General features: G+C 43.6%; 2 protein-coding genes across 3 annotated transcripts; one reads left to right on the forward strand and one right to left on the reverse strand.

Moving 5' to 3' along the window:
* Positions 1–461: 461 nt before the first annotated feature.
* RTF2 (replication termination factor 2) lies at positions 462–26776 on the reverse strand. The gene is made up of 9 exons (XM_038158771.1): positions 26647–26776; positions 25526–25620; positions 24303–24396; positions 23367–23506; positions 22167–22245; positions 7524–7637; positions 4133–4187; positions 3946–4038; positions 462–2018 (listed from the first exon to the last, which is right to left on the reverse strand). The coding sequence occupies exons 1-9, from the start codon at positions 26713–26715 to the stop codon at positions 1834–1836; spliced, it is 924 nt and encodes a 307-aa protein (XP_038014699.1). The 5' UTR covers positions 26716–26776; the 3' UTR covers positions 462–1833.
* Positions 11236–18332, forward strand: LOC119710126 (beta-1,3-galactosyl-O-glycosyl-glycoprotein beta-1,6-N-acetylglucosaminyltransferase 7-like). 2 transcript variants are annotated; one of them, XM_038158770.1, is made up of 7 exons: positions 11236–11688; positions 14261–14553; positions 15039–15139; positions 15806–16615; positions 16703–16836; positions 17256–17351; positions 18068–18332. In XM_038158770.1, exons 4-7 carry the CDS (start codon positions 15861–15863, stop codon positions 18292–18294), a joined length of 1212 nt encoding a protein of 403 aa, XP_038014698.1. In that variant the 5' UTR covers positions 11236–11688; positions 14261–14553; positions 15039–15139; positions 15806–15860; the 3' UTR covers positions 18295–18332. The 2 variants fall into 2 exon arrangements, with proteins under 2 accessions (XP_038014698.1, XP_038014697.1); XM_038158769.1 differs by having other exon boundaries at positions 11270–11688; positions 15806–16836.
* Positions 26777–27974: the final 1198 nt, after the last annotated feature.

Consider the following 27974-nt stretch of genomic DNA (forward strand, 5'->3'; position numbering starts at 1 on the left):
TCCCAGTGCCCGCTGCCCATCCCGGGCTGCCAGCAGCACAAGTGGCACTTTGGGCTCCTGTCTGCCACCAGCTGTGGCAGGAGCTGCATCACAGGCCAGAAATGTTTCATATTCCAACCATATTTCATATTCCAAGCATATTTCATATTCCACATGCCAGCAATGTATCACATTCCTTCCCAGCAGGAGCTCTGTAAAGGGAAGGCAAAGCCCCCAGTGCAAACACTTCCACAAACGTCTGAAGGTGGGGATGGTGGAATACTGGGCACAACCCTGGCAGAGAGGCAGAGCACGAGCTGATGAACCCAGGGGTACAGGAAGAATCAGGCAGGAATTTGTTTTAATAGATGAGCAGATCTGGAGAAAAAAGGAGTCACTGTTATGGCCCAGTGGGGAGGAAAACCTGGGAGCAACAGCTTGGACTCGGCCTGATTTATCACTAACAAGAGAAGTACACTGAATTTTATGTTTCTCTGTGTATTTTGAGCAAAGTATGAACTAAATCAAAAGCATTAAATTAATGCCCTTTAGGATTTATAACAGCTGGAAGTAGAAGAGAAGTGCAGTCCTATAAAACACCAACAGGATTTTAACGTGTGTTGTCAAACAGAATTAAACTGCAAATAAAAGCCCAACTATGGGACACCTTTAGTGCAGAAATTTCATTACCTGTAAGCAACAAATAATAAAGGATCATAATGAAAAGAATACAGAACAAGGAGAACAAAGCTGATCCCCAGCCATGCATGCCAAATGTGCCCGAGTGCTTCCTGGAAGCTCCAGCAAACCTCAAACTGTTTGATGTGCTCACATCTCTGGAAAACAAAAAGTTCTTACCACCATATAAATTCTACAGCAAACCAATTTTTAATTATACCTATCAAAAGAATAATGAAATCCCAGCAGTGTCATTCGAGCTGCTTGAATCACGGAGACCATCTATGCAAATATCAACAGAGCATCTGGATCTCCAGGTCTGCCAATTAGAAATGGGGACACTTTAAAAATTGTATGACAAGGGTAATTAATCATTTTCACACACAAAGGTAACAAGGTAACATCATGCAGTGGTTTTTGAAGCCTCCTACTTTCTGCGTGTCTGTTCTGGTTAGTTTGTGCCAAGATTAGGAAAGCAGATTTCAATTTTAAAAGAGGGAGAGAGGAAAGTGAGAAAGTGGCAGCTTTCCCTCTGGTCATTCCAGGTGGGTATTATGGGATTCAGGCTTTAACAAGGGAATATTCTGTTAGAAACAGGCTACAACAACACGGACTAGGATGGTGCACAAACATTTTCATGACTGAGCTCTCACCTACTCTGTCAAAAGGTAAATTATTTGAAAGTAGCTGCAGAACCTTTTAGAAATAAAGAGTGCTACTGAGGGCACAGCTTAACAAAAAAAAAAAGAAAGCATTATTTCTATTTTTGCTGTCATAAAGTTACAGTGGGCCTGAATTCTGTAGTAATACACTGAAAACTGTAATTACACAATTATTTTGTGGCACAAATCAACAGAGGAGGAGAGCAGGAACTTCTCCTGTCCTCCTCCTCCTCCTCCTCCTGAGGACGCTGTGACTGAGAATAACACCCAACTGGGAGGAGAAAAGGAGAATTTTTGTGCAAAAATTCCAACATTTCCGAATGAAATCTGCTGCTCCAACACGGATTCTGCTGGTTTGCTTCTTATTTACCAGAAGCTGCAGCTGGCACAGGCTCAGCAGCTGTGAGCAGGTTTATAACCAACTCATGAACAGCAATTGCAGCCAGGAGCAGAGAGCAGAGCTGGACAGAGAGAGCCCTGGGGAGGGAAGGAGCCACGGCTGCTCCTCATTGTTTCAGAAATAGTAAGCTGTGTGAGTAACCCAGTTGGAACACTCCTCCTTGGAACGTTTTGCTGAGCTGTGAGTTGTAAAAATAGATTTGTAAGCCTCAGACTTGTCCTCGCTGTCTGCAATGGATCTCTTGGTGCTGCTGGAAGGAGCTTTATTGACTTTTCCTGGGGCTGATGGGTTTCCATTCTCTGAGGGGAAAAAGAACAGAATGAAGCATGACAGCTCACACTGGGTAAAGGTAGTTAAATAAACATGAAAAACAGCATTTGAAAATTAAAATATATGCATTTTTTTAGCCCTCCCATAACTGGATGCAACAGCTTTTAGAATTCACACTCAAAATACATTTAGAAATGTTGAGAGAGGAATTCTGCAAACCCCTTGCACTGCAATTCAGTACTGACAGCATTCACTCCTCCAAGTGAAAAATGGCTGAGCTCTGCTCTTTAGCAACATGCAAGCCCCCAGCAGCCTGCAGTAGTGTTTGAAATCAGCTCCCAAATGTCAAAAACAACTTGTGCCACACCTTTCCCCAGGGAATCCCTCTGCTCCCTTCATTCTCTGCAAAGTTATGAGCAACAACAGTGCTCTGCATCATTTGATGTCTGTAGTGGGGAAATGCCCACCCTCTGTTTCTGACACCATTTTTCTCAGTGTACTTTATCTACTGCTACAGAAAAATCTCTTTTTTTTTTTACTTTTTCATGTCCCAAGTTGCAGGATGGTGTTTGAAAAAGCCAAATCTCTGGTGCAGAGAAATGAATGCAGAAATTCAACATCCCGAGTCAAACTCAGGCACAAGGCCTCCAAAGAACTGGGTGTGCAACCCCAAATCCTCACAGAACTGGGTGTGCAACCCCAAATCCTCACAGAACTGGGTGTGCAACCCCAAATCCCCAAAGAATTGTGTGTGCAACCCCAAAATTGTGTGTGCAACCCCAAATCCTCACAGAATTGGGTGTGCAACCCCAAATCCCCAAAGAATTGTGTGTGCAACCCCAAAATTGTGTGTGCAACCCCAAATCCTCACAGAATTGGGTGTGCAACCCCAAATCCCCAAAGAATTGTGTGTGCAACCCCAAAATTGTGTGTGCAACCCCAAATCCTCACAGAATTGGGTGTGCAACTCTAAATCCTCACAGAACTGTCTGTGCAACCCCAAATCCTCACAGAACTGAGTGTGCAACCCCAAATCCTCACAGAATTGTCTGTGCAGCCCTAAATCCTCACAGAATTGGGTGTGCAACCCCAAATCCTCACAGAACTGAGTGTGCAACCCCAAATCCTCACAGAACTGAGTGTGTTCAACCCCAAATCATCACAGAATTGTGTGTGCAACCCGAAATCCTCACAGAACTGAGCGTGCAACCCCAACAGAAACAGTTTCAAAAAGCACCTTTTTTTCTTACACCCTCAGAAAACAAAAGATTCATGAATATCATTAGAATTACGAGGTTACTCAACATCCAGGAGCAATTCTCATCATCTGGGATGAAGTGTTTTTAAAGTCTCTCCTGTCTAAAAGCAGACAGTAGAGGGCAGGTCAGGCATTGCTGGTGGAATTTCAGCTTCTCCCAGTTTATCTACAGATCATCACTCTCAGATTCTTGGAATTGTTCTGATTTTTTTAAGGTACAGGGTTTAATTCTTCCCACAGAAACCTCAGACTGACCTTCAAAATGTGCCCTTCTGTTTGAAAACATCAGTGTGGGGACATTAAATAGCAGATTAAATATTAAATAAAGAGGAAGCACTGTTCTTTGGATTTAAGGCTGCTGTAGGTTCATCAGCTCATCCTAAAGTTCTATTCCAGTGTTCCCAAGGACACAGAGCAAATCAGCAGGAAAAACAGAGGATTAAAAATTAAATAATCAGGGGTTTTTAACAAAATTCATCCAAATAAAATGCCATAACACAGTTTTTGATCAACTGTACATCAGGAAACTGCAAATTCTCCTCCACTACATCACAGCCAGGAAAACAGACACAGCAAACCCAAGAGTGAGTAAATAAGAATCTCTAACTTCACTAGGTCAGGTTCTCAACTTAAAGCAATATTAGAATGCCATAAACCAGCACATCTGGTCCATTTTCACATCAGGATTAACCACCAACCTGAACTTTTGGTGAAGATTATCTGCCTGTTTTCTCCAGAGCTGGAACTGACACAATCCTTTCCACTCTTCGTTTTTGAAGGACCTGGAGAATCTAAAAAAAAAATATATAAATTTTAAAGAACAGAAAAATGAAATCCTGACAGCTTCAAGACTCAGAAGGTGACACAGAAATGGGAGAACATTACCTGCAGAGGGCTCTTGCTGAGAAGCTGCTGCTGCTGTCTTGCCTTTCTTTGATTTCTGAAACAACACAAGCAGAAATCTGCACCAGACTGAAAGGAGATAAAACTCCCAGCTCGTATTTGATAGACACACAACTGAATTCTCTACATTTTTATTTCTTACCCATTAGAATTCTCGCTTCCACATTTTTTGTATTATTTCTACACGGAAAAAATAATAACAATCTTGAGAACCCTGCAGTTCCATTAAAGAAAACTGTGCAGGACAAAATTGGATTTGTCTGGATTTCATATTTGGGTTTGCATGCTTTGAGAGGGGAGTGTGTTATTCTCATTAACTGATCATCTGAACCCACCCAGCAGGACAGTAAATTGCACAATTAAAAATTAATAACACATTAATAAGACACAATTAATTGTAATAAATAAAGATTTTTTCAATAAAAATGTCAGAATAATCTGGAATCTTGTATCCACTCAATTTTGTTCAGTCCATTAAAAAATCCCTCCTGGGCACCTGCCAATAACTGGACCCTCTGCTGCAGGATTGCTTGGGAAGAAAAGATGCAAACAGTTAATCTAACTTTTTAAAAAGCATCTGTGCAGCAGATTTTCCAAATTAATTTATGTTTGCACAGATTAAGAAACAGAAAAAGAAGAAGAATCCCATTACTGGCTTTGATTACACAAAAAGAAAGATGCATTGGAACAGTCATTAGCATTATTCTCACTGGACACATTCTGAATTGTGAACATGTTCTAAGACAGCTGCACAAACTCAGAGAAAATAAATATATTTAATTAATTTCATTCTGTTCTAAAGCTCAGGAGAACCCCTGCCGTGAGGCAGAGGAATAAAATGCCACAGCAAATGTTGCTGCAAAGCTGACCCAGGAGGGGGTGGCAGAGGATCAGGGCTCTGCTGCAGTCAGCTCCATGGAATGGTTTGGGTGGGAAGAACCCTAAACTCATCCCACCCAACCTGCACAGGCCAGCTCCGTGGTATTTTTTGGGTTCCCTGTTGGAGGAGGAAATGAATGAATGGGACTCCATGTTTTTAGAAAGCTAATTTATTATTTTATGTTACTGTATTATATTAAAGAATACTGTACTAAACTATACTAAAGAACAGAGAAAGGATACAGACAGGCTACAGGGAATGAAAATGAAAACTCGAGATTCTCTCCAGAGTCCCAGAACAGCCTGGCCCTGATTGGTCATTAGGTTAACCCAATTCACATGAAACCATTCAAACAAGCACCTGTTGATAAACAATGTCCAAACCACATGTCAAAGCAGCAAAACACAAAAAAACCCCAAATCAAATAATTATTGTTTTCATTTTTCTCTGAGGCTTCTCAGCTTCCCAAAAAAAGAAATCCTGGCGAAAGAATTTTTCCAGAAAATATGACAGTAACACAGGTCCTGTCCATTCTGCCCTTCAGGGACCTGGAAAACCTCAGTGCAGGGGATTCCCCCCTTTTCTACGGGTGGATTCCCAAAGCAAAGTCATTTCTCAGGTGTTTGTAACTCCGTGGGTGCATAAATTCACTCAGCAGAATGCAGACTGCAGAGATGCCAGTGTGGGCACAGGGACAGCTGAGCTTTTTTTATCCTGGTCCCAGCTGCATCTTCCTGATGTTTTGTCTCGTGGGGATAAAGAAAAGGGGTTTGTGCTTCCTGCCCCAAACACAGCAGGTCCACTGAGCCTGCTCGGAAGGGAAAGGGAAAGGGAAAGGGAAAGGGAAAGGGAAAGGGAAAGGGAAAGGGAAAGGAAAGGAAAGGAAAGGAAAGGAAAGGAAAGGTGGGAGGAAGGAAGGGAGGGAGGAGGAAATCTGGACAGCAGTGCCAGGGAAGTGGGAACTGTGCTGCCACTGGGACTGGGGCTCCCAGGCCTCAGATGTGCAGGGACAGCAGAGCTGGTTCCCTGCAGCTGGGGCACCAAGGTCACCACCTGAGGCTGAGAGATTTGCAAATCCTATCCTGTAATTCCCCACTAACCAAACAAATCCCATTTGCATCTTCCCCCAGGGCACACGGAGCCCCGGTGTCCTTTTGTGCTGCCACCCTGAAGCCAAAGCTGCCCTGCACACTCTGGCACTTTGCTGGGCAGAAATTGTGGGCAGCACCACCTTCCAGAATATTCAAAATAATTTCCTCCAAAGCTACAGGTGCTTTGTTAGGGCCCCGTTTCTAAAGAAAACCAATGCAACCAACCACTCGCTCATCTGCTGAGATCTGCAGCAGTCTAGCAACAAATTATAAATTAATTTTTTTCCCCAAACTTTTAACTACCAAGTACTGAGGGGAAAAAAAAAGAAAGAACCCTCTGAACAGACACCATGAGATTATCACTCTTATGCCAGAAGTCATCAGACATGAGATGCAGAGACTATAAAGAAAAGGAAACAGAGCAGCAGAATTTTTATGGAAAAGCCTCCTTTTGATGTATTGCCCAGGCCCAGAGATGCTGCACTGGCAGCGATGAATAAAGCCCCTGTGATGAGGAGGAGTCATATGCTCCCCAGCAAGTAAACAAGCATTTGTTTGAAAACAAACCAGGGAAACATTTGCATGGCAAAATCAGGGGATGAAGCCTCCATCTCAAGTCTCAGAGGCTGAAAGGATCAGATTTGTGATTTGTGATTTATGTGCCTGAGATCCAGCTAAGTCTGAGCACCCGGAACTGAGTCAGCACTGAAGGTTTGCTTGCTTTGGCATCCTCCAGGGAGCTCAGGGCAAAACAGCAGTGCTGACAACATCCCCAAGTGCAGAAGTGTCATTTGACAGCTCAGCAGCACAGAACAACTCCCAGCTGCCAGGGCAGAGCTGCAGGGATTTCATTCCCACTGCATTTCACCTGGGCAGAGATCAAAACGCAGAGGCCTCAACAGCACGGTGGGAACTGGGGGAGCAGTGACTGCTCAGGACTGTGAGAACCACAAAACATGATCAAATTCCACACTCTTACAGCACCAGGAGTGCACAGATCCCAACATCCTGCTTCTGACAGAGGCCAATAAAAGACACCTTATAAAATAAGATCAAAAAATGGATGCTGTCATCAGGAACTACCACAAGAAGTACAGGGATGATGCAGCTCATTACTAGAATGAATTCATTTCAAGAAAACCAGAAAATATCGTTGCATTTTACCCATTTTGAGTGCACAAGGCACTTCCTGCTGGTCAGGAGAAAGTTTAGGATGGACAACTTCAAGATGTTATTGGCCAAATATAGAAAAAACCCTACTGCTTTCAAAGCAGTGTTTAAATACAGCCCAGCTCATGGAGTAAATTCCTCCATCTTTACAAAGATCAGCAAATCTAAGAGCAGATTCATTGCAGACAAGAATTCTTCCAATTTTCTAATAAATAATGTATAAAAATCTTACCTTTTCTAATTTACTTTTGAGTCTTCTTTCCTCCATCCTTTTCTTCAGGATTTCCACATCCTCTTTATTACCATTAAGGACAATCACATCTTCCTCTTGAAAGGGAACACCACACTTCATGAAAGAAAAGAAAGGACAAAATTGCATGTTTCTACTTCTGGCTCCTATAAACAACACTCTGAACTAATTCTTTTATTTGTGTATTTTCTGTTCATGGGTTCCTTGTTTTCCTGGCACAAACATACTTCAAAGTATTCCTAATCAGAATCTCCTCCATTTACTGAACCCCACAGCTAAAACCCAAAAGTACTTTCTGATTTTTAGTTATGAATGCATTTGATTAAGACCTGGATGCCATTCTGCTCTTGAATTTGTCTTTTACCTCAGTGAGAGAAGAAACAACCACTGATGGGAGCAAAGGTGTTATTCCTCTACATGTGGAACAGACAGCATTTTTCTCTTCAACTGGGAGACAGGAAAACATGAAGGGATTTTTTGGTTTTTGGGTTTTTTTTCTTTGGGTGATTTTTTGTTGTGGTTTTTTGGGTTTTTTGTTTTTGTTTTTTTTTTCTTGTTTGTTTTTTGTTTGTTTGTTTTGTTTTGGGTTTTTTTGTTGTATTTTTTTTTACTGTGGGAATAAAAAGGAGTCATAAAAGCAGAATAATTCATTACCCTTGCCTTGCTGCCTCACTGGATTGTATCACAGAGACCATACCCTTATCTGATTGATCAAACACTCCCAAGTTTCCAACTACTTTCACAAATTAATCTGGATAATGGCTGTAATGTGCTCTGTGTACCTCCACATGTTTCATGGTTGAAGGCACAGATGTTTTCCTGTGCACATTTGCAACCATTTGATGTACCAGCCCATTGACCATGATGTTTTCTTGTCTAAGATCTCAATTTGATTTTTTTTGCCTTTTTTTGGGTTTATTTGCTTTGTTTTGGGGGTGTTTTTTTGTTTGTTTTTTGGGGTTGTTTGTTTTTGGGTTTTTTTGGTTGGTTGGTTGGTTTGGGGTTTTTTTTGTTATTTTGTTAAACGCAGAAGTTTTCTATTAATCTGCAAGATTAATTTATAATCCTGCCTCTGCCATTACTCTTTCTAAACAAAGGTTTAGCAACGTTACTCCTGTATTTGCAGTAGGAATTAAACAAATGAAAGGACACGTGGGCAGGACTTTGCTCAAGTGCAGAGCACAGCTTCAAAAATGAGCCTGAGATTGAGAGGAGGAACAGGGGTTGGAGAGAGGCAGGAAGAGGAAAGGTCACACCCCAGAAATGGGGGAGTAGCCCACGTTTTTCCATTTCTACTCAATGAGAAATCCCAGCCTGGTGTGACCTCACACTTGGGACTGAGAAGGCTCCAAAATCAAGAATTTCAGTCTTCATTCTGTGGCAGGAGCTGGCAGCTGACTTGGTTCTAAAGAAGCCCCACAAATTCCTTTATAGAAGCCCCACAATTTCTTTTCTAGGCTGTTTCCTAATACAGCGTTTTTCAAATCTATTTTGTCAGCAGACTCTAATTTCACTAAACGTTGCATTTTAAAAGAACAAGCAAATGCAGGTTCCCATCTGGACAACACAGGCGGAATTGTTCAAAACTGAGAAGTATTTACAAGAAACAAGGAAATGAAGACAGTGTTCTTTCCATTCCCTGGAAAAAAAAAAATTTGCCATGACAACATTGGATTATGTCAGAGACCATGCCCTTCCAAACATCTTAATGAGATAAAAAGCAGAAAGAAGTTTCAGTTCTGCAAATTCAGATGTTTCTTCCTTCAGATTCATTAAGGTCTTGGGGCAGATGTTTCTTCTGTGCTATCACAGGGTCTCCTCTGCTGTACCTTGTTTATCTAGGGCCTTTAAATATAGATGAAGGTACCTGCTGTAGTTCTTAGCACCTTGAATAGAGGACATTCCTAAATGACATAATTTTTATATTTCTTAAAGTATAAAATACAGGATTTTTAAAGTAGTAACGAGCTCTTAATTTCAGATGACTTCCTGAATTCTAGAGTTTACAGTTTCAGCTGCCTAAGACAGGAGCTGTATATTATTTCTTGCTGTAAACTACATGGACACATTTATTATTTTATAGCATCTAAAATGTAGTTCTGAGCATGACTTCTCCAGTCTCAATGTAATACAAATAAACAACAGGCAAATATGTTTTCATATCTAAATGTTCACACCAGCGTTACAGTCTGATGTCTCCAGAGAAACCTGAAGGTTCTTTCCCACATTTTAACAGTGAATTCCTGCAGTTCTCCTGAACATGACCACTACCAGGAAATGCACAATTCCCACCAGGATATGGGACAGGGATGGCCACAACCTGAGTGTCCCTCTTCAAACAGGGACATTTAGGAGGAGGATTGATCATTCTTGGACCATCTCACTGTTCATCTCCCAGCCACACAAGCTCATGCGTTAAAGATTATTCTTGTTTGGCACAGGTAAGTAAAAGTTGTTTGAAGAGAGAATTTTCCAGAGGTTTAGCCATTAAAAGTTCAGGAGTGTAAGATTTGCTGAGCATGTTTTTTCACATTGTCGGCCAACCCAGACACGCAGTGGGTCAGGGAGTAAAGGACAACTTGGGAGCAGTGGAAATTCCCCACCTAGCGATTCACAGAATGTGAACTTCCACTCAGGAGCTGCAGCATCTACTTCCAAACCAGTTCAAGAAAAAGCTTCAATTTACAGAGTTTCTCTTAAAATCAGTGATAATTCTGTACCTGTCATACCTGCAGCTGGGCCTTAACTTACTTTGAGGCTTTCTCTCTGTTTATTTCTGACCAACACTGTATTTTAATCAGGCTGTTTCCTCCAATCCTAGCACATTTAGGCTCAACTTTCCACTTATCAAAGAACCTTTAAAAGGCTGTAACAGCAAACACTGTGCGTGAAGGATGGTTCAAAGCAATCTGCTGCACAGCAGGCACTGTAAAGCACAGCACACCTTTCTGGCACCAGAGAACACGTAGGGTTAACACCTCCTTGTGCATTTCTGCCTGGGGCCCATTTAACACAGACTTTTATAATTTTACAATTCTGCCTCTGCCCTTGTTTCTTTGCTTATCTAAAAGAGTTTGAGGGGCTGGGGTCTTACAGAACTTGTGATTTCTTTACCTCAGGGTTCCAAACGTAGCACACGGTTCTACCACACATATTTATCACACACCTCACTTTACTGCTACAAGACTTACATTCTGTTTACAGCTGTGATTTACAATTATTAGGACCTTCTGTTTCCTATCCATTACCAATCTGTTTTTCTAGCTTTTTTTTGTATCAGCTCTTCTTCTCCTGGCCCAGCAGGGCTGGTCCTTTGCTTACAGAAGCATTCAGACACAGCACTCACACTCAAACCTCTTCCTTATCTCCTCACCCACCAGGGACAGACCCTGTTTTGCAGAAAGGCCAGCAGCAGTCCCATTCAAACCCTTTTTTTCTTATCTCCTCGGCCCATTTAGGGCTTGATCCCCGTTCTGCAGAAGTGGTTACATTCAGAAGAGGCACTCACATTTAATTCTTTCGCTAACTTACACCTTAATTCTTTCTAACACCAAGCGAGCTCTGTGCTTCAAGGACATCTCTCATTTATTCCCTTTTCAGCTCCCAGCCACCGGGAATGCCCGGCAGCAGCAATTCCCCGCTGGAACTGGAAAGTTTCGGCAGGCGAACAGTTAAGGGCAGGGGGAGGAGGAGGAGGAGGAAGAGGAGGAGGCAGGTTCCAGTGCTGCCAGCGCTGCCAGCGCTGCGGGCGCAGCTGGGGGGGCTCAGGGGCGGTCGGGGGGGCACAGCTGCTGCTCGGTGACACTCCCGGCTCGGGCAGCGGGCTGTCCCAGCCCCGGGGCAGGCTGTCCCAGCCCCGGTGCGGGCTGGCTGGTGGCAGGCAGCGGCTCCCCGGCACAGCGCTGCGGGCGCTGCTGGGGGGGCTCAGGGGCGGTCGGGGGGGCACAGCTGCTGCTCGGTGACACTCCCGGCACGGGCAGCGGGCTGTCCCAGCCCCGGGGCAGGCTGGCTGGGTGGCAGACATGGTTAACATGTCATCCCGGGAGGCGGGATGCGGCCGCTGTTAGCCGTGAACGCCGGCGGCCCCGCTGAAGGACGGTGAGCCCGCACTCATCCCGGGTTATCCTGCTGCCGTCTCCTGGACCAGGTAAGGCTGCATCACCTGCATCGCAGCTTCTGCCTTTTTTCCTTACGTGAAGTCATTTTGCTGAGAAAACGGCAAATCTGCATTAGCTTTACGGTTCTTTTCCTTCTGGATGCACAGAAGGATGGAGGTCGTCGGTACTGATTGTATTGTGAAAATCGCGGTATTTATGCGACTTATTTCTTTTACTGCTCTAGAACTTAAGGGTTTAAATAGCTTTCATCGGTTTTGTTTTAAATTACTAGGAGGTCAAATACTCAAGGGGGAAAAAACGTAACAGGAAAAGAGGAAAAACAGCAAAGACGAACATGAAAACTTCATAAATTTGCTGTGTATGCAAATTATGTGTATGCAGTGTTTTTAATTAATGATTTTAATAACTGGGTTTGATGGAGAAATGTTTTTACTCAATGCATCTCAAAATCCAGAAGCAGACTCCATATTCTGACCCTCTTTTAATCAAAAACCACAGCAATGGAAATAGCATTTAAAAGAACTGATTCTAACATTTTTAAAGGATTGAATTAGTCTTCCCTTGTTTATAAAATGTCTACATTAATGCCTGCAAAAATACCTTTCAAACAAAAAAAAAAAATCCGTAAAAAAGCTCAAATAAGTATTTAATGCTTTATCAGCATTTTATTCGAAGATGAAGCATTCCCATGTAATTTGCCTCACTAAATTGTGAGGTCATACAAAGCAAACTTGATCTAGACTTTAATATTAGGCAACAGCAAAGAGCACAGAGAAAACAGAATGCTTCGAGGTGCAGTGATGCAGTCCTAAGTGCAAGGGCAGGAGAAGCAGCAGGAAGCAAAAGGAGTTGTTACTTCAAGAGGCACGGTGTGTGCTAATGGGGTCCGGATGAGCTGAGCTGACACTTCACAGGCTTTTTCCAGGCATCATCATCATTCCCCTTTCCTCTAGAGTTTACTTTGTTAATTGAGATGGAGCATCTTGGGCTTACAACAGTTTTCTGTTAAGCAATGTCCTTAAAAGCGTCCTCAAAGGTGCTTGAAAATCCCTGTTTTTGTTTTTTTTTTTTTTTTTTTCCCAAGAATGTCACAAGCTACTCGCAGGAGTTTTAAAAATTCATACAACTTCATCCTCCAGATTTAGAAAACCTGTGCCTAACGTAGGAAATGCTGAGTTTCAGAGGCATTCTGCTAGCAGAAAATACTTGTCATGGCACTCTTACATAATAAGACTCAAGGGCAAGATGGTCCCAGCAGGGTCATTATGGACAGTGGACATTCCCAATGGGATCCCTTGCTCCTCAAGGGCAAGATGGTCCCAGCAGGGTCATTATGGACAGTGGACATTCCCAACAGGATCTCTTGCTCCTCAAGGGCAGCAGGAAATTTTGGAGAATAATCCTCAAGGGCAGCAGGAAATTTGGGAGAATAATCCTTCCAGCAGACAGGGCTGAGAGGATCCTGCTAAACTACAAATTTCATATCCAGTGGCACTGACAGCTGCAATTCCAGCTCTCAAAGTCTGGTACCAAAAAGCTTTCGTTCCATAAAATCCTCCCGAGGCTGAAAGATGTCAAATTCTGTCCTTGCAGTTCCCCATAAACATGTTAACACTGGAGAGGAATCGCTGCCTCTTACCTGATTATGGGGTGTTTGTGTACTTTTATGCTGCCATAAAAATACAGTTTCTAGATGTCACACAGTCCAGTAGGAAAAAATCCATGGTAAGCACTTAACAGCCTGAAACAGCCCCAGAAGCTATTACTTGAAGGGTAATAAAAATTCAGGTATATGAAACAGGCAGCTTACAGCTTGCCTCCCTAGAACTACACTTTGCAACCTGTCCAAAATATATTTAAGGAAAAAAACCTGCCAAGCACCCTCATTCTGGACAGGTTCAGAGAATATTCCAAGTTGGACCCACAAGGATCACCGAGTTTAGCCCCCAAGTAAATGATCTGTACAGGGACTGAACCCACAATCTTGGTGGTAAGATGTTTTATATTTAATCAGGTATAAAATCCTAAATGTTTTTACAGCTGCCTGCTGTTTTTTTCCTGTGACATCCCACAGATGTCGTGACATTGACTAATTCAGAGGAATCTCAATGTTCCTCCTGCCAATTATTCCCTCAGAATAAAGAGTTTGTCCAAGTCCAGCTCTGTTAGACCCCTAGCTGCTAAGAATTTGAAACTTTCTGTACTATCAGACACTAACCCCCAAGAGAACCCTGCATTTAACCTGAAACCATAAAGAATGCTTCCAGAATTAAATAACAGAACTAAGATTTGAAGTGTGTACTTTGAATAGAAGTGTGTAATATCACATTGTAGAAAACTTTATGAAGTTTCAGAATATAGTAAAATATATAAAGCAAAATAGAAGTTTTGGAGCAGAAGCTAGTCCTTCTTCTTCACCTTCTTCTTTGTAAGTTTTAGTTTTGTGTAATTAGGGTAATTAGGGCTCCACAGAAATCAGTGTTTGCCCAAATCCAGCCCCTGGCTATATTCATCATGGTCCTCACAGAAACCCCTGGGGCTCTGACACAGGATGGATTTCATGTCATTTTTAATGCAGAAATCCTGCTTTTCACCTTGCAGTGGCACCCCTGCTCTCCTGCTTTCCGCGCAGCATCCAGAGCTTGATTTGCTGCAGCTTTCTGCTCAGAGGGATGGAAGGCTCCCATCGAGGTTGTTTACCCAGTAAACGCATCCCCGAGGAGCTGCGAGGCTGAAATATTCTCCTGGGAGCTGCCTGCCTCCTGTTCTCCTTTGAGCTGCCCAAAGAACATCCCAGGAACACGGAGGAGCCCTCCACCTAACAGCCAGCTCTGCTTCCTGGAATGCTCAGTGGGAAGGAGGCACCATTCCAGCATGAAATCCAGTGCATACCAGTAAGGAGCAAAAGATAAATACATTCTTTCCCAACAAGATCTTAAAAATGTGGGAATATGGAGGATCCCTTCCCTCGGTTCAATTTGTTTTCTCAATGCTTTTTGAATTTTATGTCTCGTTGCTGCTTTAACTACAATGCCCTCTTTATTTTCAAGCTTTTAAGGGAGATACTGATTTTTTTATTTTAAAAAGTATTTTCCACTTCTTTCTAATGAAAACCTCGAGCCTTCTAACCACAGCAGCATTCTTCTAGTGAAACTATCTGTATAAAAATCTGTTTTTCTCTATTCCTGTGTAAAGCCAAATACTTCATGATTTTGACAGCTGCAAAATGTAAAATATTTCAATGCAAATTTTGTTTAAAAAATCATTGAATGAAAGAAGAGAAAAATAATTAGAAAAAAATAGATTTAAAATCATAAAAAAATTTAACTGTTGAGCTCAGTGGGAATTGATGGACCTTCTGCTTGGTATTTTTCTCTAGAATTTTGATACCGCCTGCTTCAAGGATAAAGACTTCATGTAATTGCTGTGGGATTCAGGACTGCTGCACTCTCATTCTTCTGACTGTTCAACAGGGCAAAGGTAAGGAAAAAAACCACACTGGAAAAACTCCTGTGCTAATCGTGCTGTAACTTGGTTATCTCAGGATGCCAATACTGGCACTCGTGTCCTCATCTCAGGGCGTGCAGAAATCCCAAAAATCAGAAACGAGTGCTGTCCCCTTGTTCGGTTTTCCAAAGCTCAAACACAAAGATGTCAGAGGAAAAAAAAATAAAAATCTCTGAGTCAGAAACATTAGCTGACTTTATAAGGATAAAACCCAGTGTATTTCGTGGATTACGTTTTAGCCCCTTCCTTCTGTTTATTTAATAAATTTTCTGTTGATTTAATTTACTGAATTCTGATCCTCTGGCAGAACTTCAAGTTTCCCAGGCCTTGAGGAAATCTCAGCAGCAGCTGGTGCTGAGCACTCAGAGCTCACTTCTGAGCACAGGAATCTCCCACCTGAGGGGCTGGCACCCCTTGGTCAAGCAGTGAAGAATTCAAAACCATTTTGGGTCCTTTTGTATCATTTTGAGATCATTTTGTCCTGGAAAGACAAAATTCCTGCCTTGTGGCTCTGCATTCCCAGGGCACACACAGTTCCTCCTGGTAGTAATCCCTACATTTATAAATGCAGCACTAACATGGCATCTATTAAAAAACAAACAGAAAGGTTCTCTCCCTTTATCTCACTTTTCCTTTCAGATGATCTGAATGTTTAATTGGACCATGATAAGAAGACAGGAGCTGGAAATAAAAGATGAACCCACTCCATGGAAAGAAATCAAGATTTTTAGTGTGTGCTGCTGTCTGTATGTTCATCTACACCTTCATTTACCTGAAGGTTCCACTTCATGATGAGTCAGATGAGCAAAAATTCCGTGTCAAAAGAGCAGAGTGTGGTTTTTACCCAGATGAACTTTGCTCCGCTCTTTTTGTGGGGAAACCTGCAGCCTTTAAAATTGGAAACTTTTGTCAGAAGTCCTACCAGCCCAAAGCCCTCAGCTGCATTCACGATTCCTGCAGCTGCTCCACAGTCCTGAAGACTCTGCATTTCATCACCAGACCACTGTCAGAGGAAGAAGGAAATTTCTCCTTGGCATATATTATTACAATTCACAAGGAGCTGGAAATGTTTGTGAGGCTGCTAAGAGCTATTTATATGCCTCAGAATATTTACTGCATCCACATTGATGAAAAGTCACCCAGAAGTTATAAAACTGCTGTACAGAACCTCGTTAACTGCTTTGAAAACATTTTTATTTCCTCCAAAAGAGAACACGTTGTTTATGCAGGCTTTTCAAGATTACAAGCTGATATTAACTGCATGAGAGACCTCGTTAACTCCAAAGTTCAGTGGAATTATGTTATTAATCTGTGTGGCCAAGATTACCCCCTGAAAACAAATAAAGAAATCATACAATATATAAAAAGCAAGTGGAACGGTAAAAACATCACTCCTGGCATAGTGCAGCCCCTGCACGTGAAGCACAGGACAGAGGTCAGCTACAGGGAGTATGTGCATTCTGGAGTGCCCTACGTGTACCCAGCAAAGCTCAGGAAAGCCCGGCCCCCACATAACCTGACCATCTATTTTGGCAGTGCCTATTACGTCCTCACCAAGGGCTTTGTGGAGTTCACACTGAGCGACGCCCGGGCTAAAGCTCTGCTGGAGTGGTCCAGGGACACCTACAGCCCTGATGAGCACTACTGGGTCACCCTCAATCGTTTACCTGGTAAGAGTTGGGCATTTCTGCCACAAATAAGCCCAGCAGGGCACGGAGAGGCTGTGAGCTCGGAGCTGAACAGCTCTGAAATGCAGAAATGAAGTTATTTCTTCAGCTTTGCTGCTGCCCTTTTGAAAAGTCACATCTGGTGGCTGAGAGACAAAGCTTGACTGCAGGAAATGGCTACTTCAGTGCAGACCAGGAGTTGGAAAAATTCTGGTTAAAAAGAAGTTTTTTGCTGCATGAAAGCTTTTGCTCTGAAGAAATTAAAAAAAATTAGCAATAATACTGAAAATAATATCTGTTCTTATGACATAAATATCTGCAAATAAATACTTAATGTGATTGCAGTTAAGAAGTGTCCAGCAGTGAGAATTTTCCCTGTAATAAGTAGAAAAGAATCTTATCAGAGCCTTTTGTTTTTAAAGATGCTCCAGGGGCCACACCCAATGCAGGCTGGCAAGGAGACCTAAGAGCCATTAAATGGAAAGATCAAGAAGGGCTCTCACACAAAGGCTGCAAAGGTAACGTGAATTTTGATCATGAACTTCAATTTGATTCGCTGGTGAGCATTAATTGGTGATTACATATTATTTAAACCAGCTATTAAATGTGCCTCTGTAGTCATATATCATTTCTTTTGGAAGTGTTAAATAAAACAAGGCACCCTATAAATGACTGCACTATACCAAATTAAAGAGACGTTGAGATATATGTTATATTCATCTAGTAGTGACATATTTTATGTATTTTGAGATGAGCACAGTATCCATACACTGACAATTACCTAATTACCAATGCACTAATTTGTCTGAGGGGCTTTACCTGACGAGGATGTTTGTCAGGAACTTTCATCAACATTGGCTTAAATCCCTTCAATTTGAACAACAATAAGAAAGAATAGTGCTGACCACATGGAAAGCATGCAGAAATAATTAAAATCCCTCAGTGTGCAAGCTGAGCCCGGGTGTGATTGAGCAGGGAATCCCAGCAGGAGCTCGGAACATCTGATGCCCAACTACAAGATTTTATTAAGCAGAGCACCGTGGCAGGGAAGCAGCTGGAGGTAACAAACATCTATTTATGTAGAACATAAACATTCTAAATGTCTTTATAAGATTGTGCCATTATCCTCCAGCTCCATTTCTATGCAGAAATCCAAAGGTGAAAAACTCTTTTAAAAAAAATGCTTCCGTTCATCTTCCCGCTGCTGCCACACCTCTCCACTTTATCTCTGCAGGTCACTACGTCAGAGACATCTGCATTTATGGCCTGGGGGACCTGCAGTGGATTATTGAGTCCCCTCACCTGTTTGCCAACAAGTTTGAGGCTGCCAGGAACCCCCTGGCGCTGGAGTGCCTGGAGCGGCGGCTGCGGCTCAAGGTGCTGCGCCAGGCTCAGGTGCCCATCGAGCAGCACTGGCGCCTGCAGGAGCACAGCCACTTCAACATGCAGCTGGATGTGTGAGCTCAGCCCCCTCCCCAAGACATGTGCAGCATCCTGGCAGGAAACAGCAGGAAATGTGGATATTTACAGCCACAGCTTCACTCTGTGCATCGAGGGTAAAGCACAATCCTGTGCCAGGCTCAGGTGCCCATCGAGCAGCACTGGCGCCTGCAGGAGCACAGCCACTTCAACATGCAGCTGGATGTGTGAGCTCAGCCCCTTCCCCAGGAGATGTGCAGCATCCTGGCAGGAAATGTGGATATTTACAGCCACAGCTTCACTCTGTGCATCGAGGGTAAAGCACAATCCTGTGCCAGGCTCAGGTGCCCATCGAGCAGCACTGGCACTTCAACATGCAGCTGGATGTGTGAGCTCAGCCTCCCCAAGACATGTGCAGCATCCTGGCAGGAAACAGCAGGAAATGTGGATATTTACAGCCACAGCTTCACTGTGCACTGAGGGTAAAGCACAATCCTGCACTCCTGAAATAAAGGGGTTTTATTTATCCCGCTAGCAGCGGGTTCATTCCCAAAGAATGGCTGGAATCAGGGGGGGAACTTCATCATCCATCAAGTGACTTGTTTAGCTGGAAAGTCAATATTCCTCAAGTTCACAGGCAAAGCATGAAAATAATAAAATGGAAGCAGTGACTGAACAAAGATAAAATATGGAGAAATGATACATTAAAGTCACAGCCACTGAATGTCTCATGAAATGTTCTGAATAATGAAGTTGATGCTAAAATTTCAGAGCCTGTACATAAGTGACAGCCAGTTCATGACACAGCCCATGCCACTGGGGAGTGTGGGGTTGTTTTTGTTTCCCATGGCCAGCCACATCCCTAATTTCATTTTGTAGCATGGCAACATCACTGCTGCCCTTCCCAGGCTTTGCTCCTAATAACAGAAGGATCCTGCAACACGTGTTTGTCTCCAAGTCTCTGTTCTGAGTCTCTGCAGGAGTTTAGGGCAAGGAGACAGGGAAGATCTGAGGCCAGGGATTGCAGGAAAACTGAGCAAAAAGCCATTTCTCAAACATTTTTCCATCCCTGACTGAGAGAAGCAAAGAGCCTGCAGCAAGTGCAGTAACACCTGGAGAACTCACGTGATTAAAAACTGCAAATTATTAATAAAATTTAAATAAATCAAGATAAATTTTAAAAGGAGCCATTTCAATGCAATCTTCAATACAGACCCAAAACATCCCTGAGTTTTTACTTGAAAACTGACTACAGATTGAGCCTATTCCCAAAAAAAATCAAATCACCCAACAACAGGACATGAAAGTTCCTCGTTCCAAACTCATTCCCAGGTTGCTGGAACTTCACTCCTCATTTTCCCACACAAGTTTAGAGGAAACATCATTTCTTGCAGATGAACTTTAACCTGAAGAAAGGCCATCTGGTCCCTATTTATTTACAAACTCAACCCAAAGGCCCGTGCTTGGTTTCATGGATAATCCAGGACTTATCCTGTGGCTAAATATTGCTGGAGATAGTTTTTTTATGGAGGGAAATAAAGCTAAAAAAGAAAAGGAAAATAAAAGCCATGTTCATGCTGAGCTTGTTGAGAGTCTCTCTCCAAACCATTACTGAAGCTAATGGGTGTCTGGCATGTGCTAATCACAGCAATATTCATAATTAATTTCTCTCCCCACTGTAGGGCACTGCCAGCATTTATCCACTCCATGATGTCTTTTAAAAGGGGAATGGAAGGTTCCTCATTGCCATCATTGCAGCAAATCCAGCTTTCACCCCTGGCACCACCACACAGAACAGTTGTTGTGCATCACTTCCAAATTGAATTAAAATTAAAAATTCAGTAGCCAGGCTCTGTATATCATGGGCTCCTTTTGCAGAAATTGAACCAGGCAAAAAACCTGCACAAAAAAGCCTCTGAAAATACAATTTTGGTATGACTTGACCATGTCAACCTAGGGATATCCTTGCAGCATGAACTTCTTTGATTAAAGGATTTTGGATTTGAAACAAAATTTTAGGAAAATCATCATGAACCCATTCTCAAGTAATAAGAAATAGTATTCAGCTCATTATTGTGATTACCCTGACCACACCACCTTGAGACACACATGAATTCTGTGTTATGTCAAGAGTTGATCAGTCAGATCTCAGCAAATATTTGTTAATTTGGTGCCCTAGGAGCAGAAAGTGCCTAAGTGACCCTGGTTCCAGGAAGCACTGCTGCACACCCAGCTCTGGATCTGACAGCCGTGGGCAGAAACTCTGTTTCAGAAAGCTTCATATCTAAATTAAACCTGGGGTTAAGTGTTTGGTGTGGCACAGAGCTGAACAGTCAGGGCACGAGTTCAAGTCTGTGTTTACTTGACTCTGAAAACAAGTCCAAAATACACTTTGGGCTGATGCAAGAAAGTACATTTCCAATGTAATCTTGTCCTTCACTTTCAAAGTGACCCAACTTTCCTTGTCCTGAACTTTCAAAGTGACCCCCAGAAGGATTTTCAGCACCAATCCCATAACCTCTATCCTGTCCCCACACCACTTCTAGGATATTTTACATCCATAGGAACTTCTTAGAGAGTCAGCTTCCAAATTAAAGCCTAATTTCTAATGCTTTGGACATAAACAACCTGTGAGACACCACAAAGCACAGAAACCTCTCCCTCTGCTCCTGTTCAGAAGAGTTCTACTCCCCTTCTTGATTCTGAAGGAGAACAGCAGCAGAATACACCCTAAAATCTGCCAAATCACTCTCTGACCTCACTCAGTGTGCTCTCTCTGGTTGCCATTGTCTTTGTGCATCAAAACCCAGCCACGAGAGGATGAGAGACTAAATATTCTATCCCTTTAATTATTTCTAGAAGAATCTTTCTGAATATTGTGAAGAATTTCCAGCTGCATGCTAAATAGTCATTACTGAAAAAAAGCCAGGGGGAAAAAATATGTGAGATTCATTTGGTTTTTATAAAATTATCAGACTGGCCAAACCATGGACAAAACATCTCATTCCTGCATTTTACGGTCTGGTTACACCCATCCATCAACAAAAATTTAGATGCAGACAAAAAAACCTCATTAAAAATAAATGAGTATCTGCCAAGAGGAAACAAAGCCATTAGGAAAGAACAAAATGAGCACTGAAAGCAGCAATCTGAGATTAAACCTTACAACATCCAACAATTTACCAAGACAAAGTGTTTCCTTCCCAGGTCTTGTTTAATATAAATATACTCCTGATTTTATCCAATATCAGGGTGTTCACAGAAATTAAATAACTGCCCAAGTGGGGCAACTCTCACCACAAATCCTGCTGATAATGAAAGCAGTGATAGGAAAAAAGGGTATTTGCTCATTTTATCATTGTCCTTAGCTTAACAAAAAAACCTTTAGAGTGAGGTCAGCTATGTGAAATTAGGTCAGTATTTTCTACAATAATTTATAGAACTGCTGAGAATTCTACAAAGTTGGCCCCACCCAAAAATAAAAAAAAGCAATGCCCAGTGTCCTTCAAAAATACAAAACATCACCTGAAAATCCAACCAGTTGAACCATAGAACAGGTACTGATAAAACACAGGTCATGTGCATTCAGGAAGAAAAAATTACCAACCAAACAAAACCCCCAAAACCAAAGCAGTCACCCTCTGAAAAACTGAAATTAGTACCAAATACTGGGAAAAAAGTAGTTGCTGCAAAAGCAAACTCTGAGAGCAAAAATGCTCATTTTTATAATTATTTAGAATAATTTTTCCAATTAAAAAGGCCACAAAGAAATACTTGAGGCCATCATAGAACAGAACTTAGGTAAGTTCCATTTCACTTTGCACACAGAGATTAAAAACTCCCTTTCTAGAGCAGCAGATGGAACTGTAAAAGCACACACAGGCCCAGCTGCTTCCACAGCTGGCAAGACTCACCTTGTGACAAACTTCTGCTTTAACTTCCTTGAGAGCACGCTCGGAGAACACACAGCCACAGCTTCTCAGGAAGCAAAACCTGCCAAGAAAAGACAGCACACAATAATTTTTGGAGCACTGAGAGAGATCTGTGCAGTGCTGGCAGGTCTCAGCCCACCTTCTTTACAAATTCTTCCACCTAATCAAACTATCAGCACGGTTGAGTGGGTAATTAATTTATTATTAATTTGCACAATGTAAAAAATGAAAGAAAAGTATTGGCTACATTAAACCATGAAAGGTATTTTGGTTTTTTTATCTTGAGTATCTCCTGGCTAATCCCTCTCTGGAGGAAGAAATTCTTAGCAACCCCTAAGCTGTGAACTCCTCCTCTTCTCATCCCTCAGGTGACAGAGAAGTTGCTGCTCTGCCCAAAGCAGGCTGTGAGGAAATCCCTGCCCCAGAGCAGGAAAATGCAGATTTACTGCAGGGTGGAACAGAGAGTCCATCTCCAGCCTGATCCTGACACAGGGAGAGACAATGTGAGGAAAGGCTGGCAGAGCTGGCATCGTTCACCTGGACAGGAGAAGCTTTGGGGTGACCTCGTGGTGGCCTTGCAGGGCCTGAAGGAGCTGCAGGAAAGATGGAGAGACAGATTGGACAGGGATGGAGGGACAGGACACAGGGAATGGCTTCAGACTGCCAGAGGGCAGGGATGGGTGGGATATTGGGCAGGAATATTCCTGCCCAGAGCAGCTGTGGCTGCCCCTGGCTCCCTGAAGTGCCCAAGGCCAGGCTGGATGGGGCTGGGAGCCCCCTGGGACAGCAGAAGGTGCCCTGGCCTGTGGCAGGGGTGACACTGGAGGAGCTTTAAGGTCCCTCCCAACCCAAATCAATCCATGATTGCAACTGCTTGATGTGACTCCAAGGGAGGTCACATGCCATCTCCTGTGCTTCACCCCCCACACAACCTTCAGGCACTTTGTCCCTGCCAGCACTGCCCCTACTCCTTACTCCTAAGAAAAAGTTAACTTTTATCTTTCCTCTTAAACTTTTATCTTTCCTCTTAAATATACCACAAAAAGACACCCACAGCCTGTTGAACTCTGAAAGCTCCAGCCTGAAAGCTGACAGCCAGGCAGATATTCCCCCCGAGGCCTGGCTTAGCCCATGATTTTCCACCTTCCCTGCTGTGTGTGCAGCCTGCAGCCCGAGCCTGACCTGTGCCTGCCGTTCATCTCCAGCCCCACCACGGGGCAGATGAAGCGTGCAGCCTGCGGGTCGTCGTACTTGTCCCCCTTGATGCTCTCCTTGTCCCCACACCAGGCCGGGTTGTCCGCCAGCTGCAGCTCTGTCACGTTCTGCAGAGGGAAAACACAAAGCTGGGTCAGGAAGAGCAGGGCCAGCGGGAGCAGGGAGGTCACTGTCCCCCTGTGCTGGGCACACCTGGAGGGCGGTGCCCAGCTCGGGGTACCCCAGTTTGGGAAGGACATGGAGGGGCTGGAGAGGGGCTGGGAGCACAAACCCTGTGAGGAGCCCCTGAGGGAGCTGGGGGTGCTCAGCCTGCAGAAAAGGAGACCCAGGGGTGCCCTCGTCACTCTCACAGCTCCTGGAAGGTGCCTGTGCTCAGCTGGGCTGGGCTCTGGCTCCAGAAGTGACAGAAGCAGAGCACACAGCCTCGAGCTGCACCGAGGGAAATGCAGGCTGGATTTCAGGAAAAGGCTGTTTCCAGAAAGGTGATAAAGCTCTGGAATGTTCTGCCCGGGGAGGTGCACTCCCCATCCCTGAGGTGTTCACACAGCCTGGGCATGGCACTGGGTGCCAGGGTGTGGCACTGGGTGCTGGGGCGTGGCACTGGGTGCCTGGGCGTGGCACTGGGTGCCTGGGCGTGGCACTGGGTGCCAGGGTCTGCCTGAGGCGCCGGGGCTGGGCTGCACTCAGCGCTCTTCAGGGTCTCCTCTCCCCAGGGGTTCTGTGACTCTGGGAATCCTGAAGCTGTTTTCCCTGGGATTTCTGAGCCATGACAACAACCCTTATCATCCCTGCCATCGTGTTTTGTTTGAACACTTTAATCCACACAAGCAAATGGAGAGGTGACAGCACGACTCTGAATTCACCATTTGGTTTTAACCTCCACACTAAACACAACCTGCTGACCTTAATGCTCTTGATGTGGGAGGCAGATTCCATGGGGGTTTTATCGGGGGATTTGTCCAACAAATATTCAATGATGGCATCTTTGTTGTACAGCCTGTAACAGAAAAATCCCAAGGGTTACACTGGGCTGCCAGAATGCCCTGTAGTTATAATTTCATATTTATAATGTTAATGGATTTTCTATTTCCATATTTAATCATTAATATATTATTATAATTTTATAATATAATATAATGTTCTAATAATATTAATATAATTTTCTAATATAACATACTATATAAACAATCTTTTATATAATACTTATGTAATATATAAAATACTTTTATATAATGCAATATTACATTTTATTTTAATTATTTTAATTATTTTTACATTATTTAATTTTGTATTTATAATTTTGTAAGTTTAACTGGTTATGAATCAATTAAATTAAATCAATAAAATTAAATTATATAATTGATTATACATTTCTCTATTTAATTATTTTAATAATTAAATAACAATACTTAATTATTCGAATAAAATATATTTTGAATATACTAATATTCAATATACTCCATTAAATTTGATTTTGACATATTTCAATTATTTTATATTATTTAATTTGTATCTATAATTTTATACTTATAATTTTAATTGATTTTCGATTTTATGTTGAATTAATTCAACCTATTTTAATTATGTTTACAATATTTAATGTTGTATTTAGAATTTATATGTATAATTTAAATTTATATTTTTATATAGAATTAATTCAACCTATTTTAATTATTTTTACAATACTTAATGTTGTATTTAGAATTTATATTTATAATTAATTTAAGATTTTTATATAGAATTGATTCAACCTATTTTAATTATGTTTACAATATTTAATGTTGTATTTAGAATTTATATTTATAATTTAAATTAATTTAAGATTTTTATATAGAATTAATTCAACCTATTTTAACTAATTTTACAATATTTAATGTTGTATTTAGAATTTATATTTATATTTTAAATTAATTTAAGATTTTTATATAGAATTGATTCAACCTATTTTAATTAATTTTACAATGTTTAATGTTGTATTTAGAATTTATATTTATAATTTAAATTTATATTTTTATCTAGAATTATTTCAACCTATTTTCATTATGTTTACAGTATCTAATGTTGTATTTAGAATTGGTATTTATAATTCTGTTCCTCTCCCGAGGTGCCCGTGGCAGCGCTCCCACCTGCCCAGCTCGCAGGCCACGATGGGCCGCCGCAGCTTCTCCTGGCTCAGGGCGCAGTAGAACCACCTGGCCACCAGCTCAGCGACCCTGTCAACCTGCAGGGGAAAAACAGAACACTCCTTACTTCACAGTCTGTAAATTGTTGAAGCATAAAACCAGCTGGCACTTGGAGCATTCACCAAACCCCAGGCTTCTTACAAACCTGCTCTGTGCCCTTGGAGCTACTCACAAAATCACTGCAGCCAAAGATCCTGCTAAAATTGCTGATCCGTTCTCCAGCCCCTCCCTTTCCATGGGGATTCCTGCTGTGCCCACCCTGAGCTCCCTGGCCCAATTCCTGACCCCTTTCCATGGGGATTCCTGCTGTGCCCACCCTGAGCTCCCTGGCCCAATTCCTGACCCCCTTTCCATGGGGGATTCCTGCTGTGCCCACCCTGAGCTCCCTGGCCCAGCCTGAGGCCGTTCCCTCTGCTCCTGTCCCTGTTCCTGTTCCCTGTCCCCTCCCGGCAGGAGCTGTGCAGAGCCACAAGGTCCCCCCGAGCCTCCTTTGCTCCAGGCTGAGCCCCTTCCCAGCTCCCTCAGGAACTCTGCATCCCCTTCCCAGCTCCCTCAGGAACTCTGCATCCCCTTCCCAGCTCCCTCAGGATTCTCCATCCCCTTCCCAGCTGCCTCAGGAATTCTCCATCCCCTTCCCAGCTCCCTCAGGAATTTTCCAGTTCCCTCAAGATTCTCCATCCCCTTCCCAGCTCCCTCAGGAACTCTCCAGCTCCCTCAGGATTCTCCATCCCCTTCCCAGCTCCCTCAAGATTCTCCATTCCCTTCCCAGCTCCCTCAGGATTCTCCATTCCCTTCCCAGCCCTCTCAGGATTCTCCATTCCCTTCCCAGCTCCCTCAGGAAGTCTCCATTCCCTTCCCAGCTCCCTCAGGAGCTCTGCATCCCCTTCCCAGCTCCCTCAGGATTCTCCATTCCCTTCCCAGCCCCCTCAGGAATTTTCCAGCTCCCTCCACAGGACACAGGGCCCCGCCCTAAGCCGCCACCAGCGCCACACTGACACAGGGGCCCCCAGCCCGGCCTCCCCCCCGCCGCAGCCCCCATTCCTCACGGATTCCCCCCTCCGGACCTTCTCGACTTTGCGGGGCCCCTTGACCAGCTCGTGCCGCTTGGGGATGGTGCCGCCATCGCATCCCATGGCGCTTCCGGGTTCTCCTTCCCGCGCACTTCCGGGTACGCCAATCCATTTCCGGCGTACTTCAATGACGTTATTGCCTAGCAACAATAACTCAGCGGCGATCGCTGTTGCTTAGCAACGGATGGCTGGGGGCGTGGTCTTGGCGTCTGGGCGGGGCGGGGCGGGCGAGTCCATCGCGCCGGGACCGGGGGCGCGAGGAACGTACCACCTCAGCGCGGAGGGGTGTTCCCAGCGCCATTCTCTTCCCCTTTATCCCTTATTTTTGTGAGGAAATGCGCCGGGACACTCATTTTGGGAGGATTTCCGGCCAAGGAGGAGCTCCCGAGGCGGTTCGGGCTGGCGGGGGCGCTGAGGAGGCGCGTCCCGCCCTCAGCACTGTCGCGGGCGGTACAGGAGCGAGTTCAATCCACAGGAATTCCCTGTGGGATGCGAGCGCTGCCCCGAGCGGGATGTCGCGATGATAGTGACCCGTGTCGGCCATAAATCACCCCGAAAGCACGGCGGTGACAAGGAGAACGGTGCTGAGGGGGCAGCGGCTCCCCGGGGCTGCTCACGCCGGGATCGCCCCTCGTGAGGGCGGACACCCCGCAAAGGCCCGGCCTCGGCATTGCGCTGCAAGCCTTAAAATAAATTAATTACAACTACAGTTAGCACGGGTGTGGCCGCGAGAGGCCGCAGTGTCTTTGTCACACCCAGAAATGTTCACGTCCAGAAAATTGGGGGATAAAGTTAAAAAGCTGCGCAGGCCGAGGCTCTGAGGGGTGGGATTGCCGAGTGCTGGGATTCCAGCCGGGAATAACATCACCTGTCCGGCCTCTGCACCTTCAGTGACTGGAATAAATGGGTTTTTCCCGGCTGGAGAAATGCCCTGAGAGCATCCTCTGTGACAGAGCATGGTGTGCTCCCTGTGGATTTATCCGGGGTCAGGACTTCTCCCAAAGTTTTCCTCTGTGCTCAGGTACCAGCCTGGGGCATTTCCTATTCACCAGATTTTGTACCGTGTTGCATTTGTTAACAGCAAAAATTAGCTTTGCAGCTCTTAAAAACAAACAAACAAACAAAACCCAAACCCAAAACAACCCTGTAATTACAACTTTTGAGTAAAGTCCTCAGGAAACAATCGATATTGGAATATCATAAGTTACAGAACATTGTGCAGCTACATTTAAAGACAGACTTTACAGGAATAGAAAAAAAAACAATTAAAAAGGAAAATACATTTATCAGACATACACAGAGAACAAAAAACAAGAAATCAG

The sequence above is a fragment of the Motacilla alba genome, chromosome 20, assembly GCF_015832195.1.
Source record: "Motacilla alba alba isolate MOTALB_02 chromosome 20, Motacilla_alba_V1.0_pri, whole genome shotgun sequence".
NCBI lineage: Eukaryota > Metazoa > Chordata > Aves > Passeriformes > Motacillidae > Motacilla > Motacilla alba.

What these genes read in the sequence shown, in the direction of transcription:
- RTF2 (XM_038158771.1), bottom strand. Translation starts at nt 26,715, where the DNA reads ATGGGATGCGATGGCGGCACCATCCCCAAGCGGCACGAGCTGGTCAAG. An exon ending in GGCCCCGCAAAGTCGAGAAG is followed by an intron (nt 25,621 to 26,646) that starts GTCCGGAGGGGG and finishes TTTCCCCTGCAG; the next exon opens with GTTGACAGGGTCGCTGAGCT. An exon ending in TCAGCAAGAGCCCTCTGCAG is followed by an intron (nt 4,039 to 4,132) that starts GTAATGTTCTCC and finishes TTTTTTTTTTAG; the next exon opens with ATTCTCCAGGTCCTTCAAAA.
- LOC119710126 (XM_038158769.1), top strand. Translation starts at nt 15,861, where the DNA reads ATGAACCCACTCCATGGAAAGAAATCAAGATTTTTAGTGTGTGCTGCT. An exon ending in CACCCTCAATCGTTTACCTG is followed by an intron (nt 16,837 to 17,255) that starts GTAAGAGTTGGG and finishes TTGTTTTTAAAG; the next exon opens with ATGCTCCAGGGGCCACACCC. An exon ending in CTCACACAAAGGCTGCAAAG is followed by an intron (nt 17,352 to 18,067) that starts GTAACGTGAATT and finishes TTATCTCTGCAG; the next exon opens with GTCACTACGTCAGAGACATC.